Below are 4936 nucleotides of genomic sequence, written 5' to 3'. Positions count from 1 at the left end.
ATTTCACATTATCTTTAAAACTTGTCATAAAACATAGGTTCTACCTGTCTTATAACATTTCACATTTGCCTGGTAACAAAGGATAGCATTTATGTGCTTAATAGTTTATCATTAATGAAATAAGGCAACTAACCCTTAGATGATCAGTAACCTGATTTTAAAATCACTTGTTTAAAATTTGCTCTAGTTTGAAAAAAATAAGTTGTTTTGAGTGAGAATATTTGTCATGTGAACAGAATCTAACACACATGACTTTGATGCAGAAAAACTTATTTCAAACATACAATACCAGTGAAAAGTAAAATATGATAAACAATATATAGAAAAAAATTTTGTGAACTTATGTTAGTCAAAGTTATTTTCTATGAAAAAAACTTAGAATGTAGAGGTTAGCAACACATCCTGGAAATGAACTGCCTTGATTTAAATGCTGGCTCTGGTGCTGGCTCTTTCGGTGGCATTGGGCAAGTTATTTGATGTTGTTATGCCTCCATTTTATCTTCAGAATAAGAATAATAGCATAGTTTAATTTATTGCACAATTATGGATATTGATTGAGCCAAGGTGTGTTCTGTACAGATAATAGCATCTGGCACAGAGAAGGTGCAACACGAGGGTAATGGCATTGTTAGTATAACTATTATCAACACAAGGGTAATGGCATTGTTAGTATCACTATTATCATCAACATGAGGGTATTGGCATTGTTAGTATAACTATTATCAATACGGGAGTAATGGCATTGTTAGTATAACTATTATCAACAGGAGGGTAATGGTATTGTTAGTATAACTATTATCATGTCTTGCACACTGACACAAAATAAATTTCCCTCTCCAAACCAGAGCTATTAACAAAGGTTTTAAAATCATATTCCATACTCTTTCCATGTCTTAAATAGTAAATCCTCATTTTAAAGTGGCTTACCACCCAATTTATTCAACAAATAACTAAAGAGAGTAGACTCTGCCCAGGATGTATAACCACAGTTAAAACTACAAACTTTTGTATTAAAAAATCACCCAGAAACTTGTATGAAAAGCAAAGTATTGGTTTTATCCCACAAATTTTTATTTAGTATATTTGCCTTGAGACTTGAAATTTTGCATATTTAATAAGCACCCCTTAGTTTATTTGATGAGAAAAATCTTAGTTTCAAGATTGAGAAGTTCTGTATAATAGAAAAACAGTATTAATCGAAAGCTTTTAGAAATCGGTTACTCGACTCATAGTCTTCGGCAGATATTTTTTATGATCATTTCAGGTTAAAATCTCCCACCGTTGTATTTATATAAGCAGTGTGGAAGATGTACAGTGGATTTAATTTAATTTAGGAGGATATTACTCCTACCACACCATGCTCACCTTGTCTCATTTAAAACTACTGTGTATTTTTTTGTCAACAATCAGAACACAGATTTCGCTGCCAAATGGACAATCTCACAAAAGTGACAGAATTCCTGCTGATGGAGTTTTCCGGCACCTGGGAGCTGCAGGTGCTGCACGCTGGGCTCTTTCTGCTGATTTATCTGGCAGCGCTGGTGGGAAACCTGCTCATCACTGCGGTCATCACTCTCGATCAGCATCTTCACACCCCCATGTACTTCTTCCTGAAGAACCTCTCCGTTTTGGATCTGTGCTACATCTCAGTCACTGTGCCTAAATCCATCCATGACTCCCTGACTCACAGAAGCTCCATCTCTTATCTTGGCTGTGTGGCTCAAGTCTATTTTTTCTTTGCCTTTGCATCTGCTGAGCTGGCCTTCCTCACTGTCATGTCCTACGACCGCTATATTGCCATTTGCCACCCCCTCCGATACGGAGCTGTGATGACATCCGGCAGGTGCTATCAGATGGCAGTCACCACCTGGCTAAGCTGTTTCTCCTACGCGGCCGTCCACACCGGCAACATGTTTCGGGAGCAGGTTTCCAGATCCAACGTGATCCACCAGTTCTTCTGTGACATCCCTCACGTGTTGGCTCTGGTTTCCTGTGAGGTTTTCTTTGTAGAGTTTTTGACCCTGGCCCTGAGCTCATGTTTGGTTCTGGGATGCTTTATTCTCATGATGATGTCCTATTTCCAAATCTTCTCCACGGTGCTGAGAATCCCTTCAGGACAGAGTCGAGCAAAAGCCTTCTCCACCTGCTCCCCCCAGCTGGTTGTTGTCATGATCTTTCTCACCACAGGGCTCTTTGCTGCCTTAGGACCAACTGCAACAACTCTGTCCGTGCAGGATTTGGTGATCACTGTGACATACACAGTTTTGCCTCCCTTCCTCAATCCCATCATATATAGCCTTAGGAATAAGGAGATTAAAATAGCCTTGTGGAGACTGTTTGTGAAGATACATTTTCCACAAAAGTAGAATGTCCTGGTCTTTACCGTAGATCTGCAAGAAAAACCAAAAACTTTATGACAAAAGATGAAAACACTGTTGATGAAATGAAAAACACTGAAAAAACTGTTGAATGGGAGAAAGACAATATTTGCACTACTGTATGTAGTTAGAAATGCAAATGTTTCTTCAAAAAGTAAAAGTGTAGAAGTACATTCATAAAATATTTCAAGGTTGTATAAACTGCAGCTTGTTCTGGTGATCTATTCCTTCCCATCCCACACGTCTTCCAACTGGTTTAAATAACTTATCCTGAACCTGTAGCCTAACACTTCTGTTACTATGAATTTTTTGGAAGAGGACACGCACGCGCGCACACACACACACACACACACAGAGTTTTAGTGCCGGATTTAGCTAGTCAACAACAACAAAAAAAAAACATAAAACAAGCAGAAGGGTTATTAGAACAGGAATGCATGTTTTAGATTTTGCAAATATTTCAAGGATATATCTGTCACTTAGCTATTTTTAGAAATCTGTCAGGAAATTAAGCCAATTTCCCTCAATGCATCTACTGAAATTGCCACTTTTTCTTTTTTAACCTGTTAATAACTATTCCAACAATAAAAGCCAGTACATTTCTAGCGTTGGCTTTATGTAAGACACTGGTCTAAAGATTTTATTATCTATATCCATATTTATGTCAACTCAATCCTCACAATGACACCACAATGTTGGTTTTATTTATTTCATCTAGATTTCACAGATAATGAACCAATTAGGAGTCAGGAACATGCCCAAGTCCTCACAGCTAAAAATGGTCAAAAACAAGAATCAGTCTCGGGCAGTTTGGTCAGAGAATAGACAGCGTTTACCACAATTCGACACCACCTTCCTTTGGAATAAATACAAACTGATGTTTTCATATTAAACTATATTTCTGGAATATACCTATTTTTAAATGTTACTGTCATATGCTATCAGATTCCAGATTCTTGTTGCCAGCATTATTTTTAGAATAATTACATTTATTACATAAAGAGGGTATCAAAGGGTATTTTTTGTCATTCTTTTTTATTTTAAATGTTATTTCACACTCATACAAGCATCTTTTAATCCTCTAAAATCATTTAGGTAATCATCTTTTCCTAAAATGTTTGACAGGTAACAGTTTGACTCACTTGGGCATGGAGGCTGGTTTGGAAGATAATGCAATTTTACATTTCCTTAGTGATATTTGGTGTGCTCAATTTTTACAAAGCTTTAAATTTAGAAAATTGGTAAGTTAATAGAAAATGTTCCATTTTATTCTGGATTTTTGAATGTGTAGAATTTGAAGTTATATCTATAGTTTCACTTCTATTTAAAATTGAGTTTTTATAATTGATCAGATTTTCTAAAATGACTTATGTTTATTTTTACATAAAAATTTAAACATGGTTTTTAAATGTATTTACTTTTTGAAATTTAGGTATAATTGGCAAGGATTGGATATATTTGTATATATTTGTGGTATACAACGTTAATATTTTGATAGAATGCTTTCATTGAAAAGTGATTAAATCAAAGTGACAAGAGCTGTGGGAGGTCCCCAGTTGACTGAGGTCCTCAGAGTCCCTCTAGGTCCCCGGACAGGGAGCTGGCACAGGCGGTGGCTGAGGCTGGGGCTGGGGCTGGTGAGGTGCACAAGCTTAGGTGCAGGGCTGGCTGCAGGAATATGCACTGCAGCAGGGGTTAACTATGAGTAAGCACATGGTGGCGATGGGCAGGGCCAAGGGCAAAAGCTGCAGCAGAGTAAAAATACATGCATGGGGGTGGAGTTGGTTTGTGCAAGCACAGGGATATAAAAATCAGGGACAGTGACATGCACATGTGAGGCTGCTGGTGCCAGATGAGGGACTGCAACAGGGCTGTAGTGTGTGTGTATACAGCTATGGTGCCAAAGCTGGCAGCATGTATGTATGTGGCTATGGGGGCCAGCTGCATGTGCAAGCATGGTGCCAGGGACAGGCACATGGGGGTCATAGTTGGGTGTGCGAATGTTTCTGCGATGAAACTGACAGCAGGCGTGTGTGCAGCTGCAGGGGCTGTAGGCAACACACATGCTGGTGGGGCCAGCTATGGAACTCAGGTGGCTGTATGCATGCTCACAGCTGCTTGGCCTGGAGTTGCAGCATGCATTCATGGCTGCAGGGGCAAGCATGGCAGTGGTTGCTGGGTGCTGGAAGCTGGAGCCAGCTGCTGTGTATATGCAGCTGAGGGGACTGGGTCTGGAAGCCCGCATGAGCCAGGCTGCAGGGGGTAGCCAAGGGAGAGCACTCGGCGGTGAGGGTCAGGGCCAGCGGGTAGCCAAGGGAGAGCTCAGCAGTGGGGACAGGGGCTGGCAGAAAGGGCCCGGGTCATTTGTGGGCACATTCATAGCACTGGTCCCTGGGCTGGGGTGCTGGTGGCAGCTGCAGCTGAGGTGGCTCCAAGGAGGGAGTGTTTGGGGGGGCGTGGCTCAAGGCCCTGGAGACTGTGCAGGAAAAGCCTGTGAGGCCCTCAGTGGGGAGATTTATAGGAACTCCACTGGGCTCTGCTGGCAATTGACTTCCTTG

At 40.6% G+C, this 4936-nt stretch overlaps 1 protein-coding gene across 1 annotated transcript; it reads left to right on the top strand.

The window, feature by feature from the left end:
• The first annotated feature begins 1088 nt into the window (after nt 1–1088).
• Nucleotides 1089–2375, top strand: LOC105466479 (olfactory receptor 14I1). Its single transcript, XM_011715444.3, has one exon. The coding sequence runs from the start codon at nt 1431–1433 to the stop codon at nt 2364–2366; it is 936 nt and encodes a 311-aa protein (XP_011713746.2). The 5' UTR covers nt 1089–1430; the 3' UTR covers nt 2367–2375.
• Nucleotides 2376–4936: the final 2561 nt, after the last annotated feature.

Source organism: Macaca nemestrina, chromosome 1, assembly GCF_043159975.1.
Source record: "Macaca nemestrina isolate mMacNem1 chromosome 1, mMacNem.hap1, whole genome shotgun sequence".
In the NCBI taxonomy this organism is placed as follows: Eukaryota; Metazoa; Chordata; class Mammalia; order Primates; family Cercopithecidae; genus Macaca; species Macaca nemestrina.
The sequence above is the reverse complement of the archived record's forward strand: the minus strand, read 5'-3'. Positions and strand labels throughout refer to the sequence as shown.

Excerpts from the sequence above, each read along its gene's own strand:
- LOC105466479 (XM_011715444.3), top strand. The coding sequence starts at position 1,431 with ATGGACAATCTCACAAAAGTGACAGAATTCCTGCTGATGGAGTTTTCC.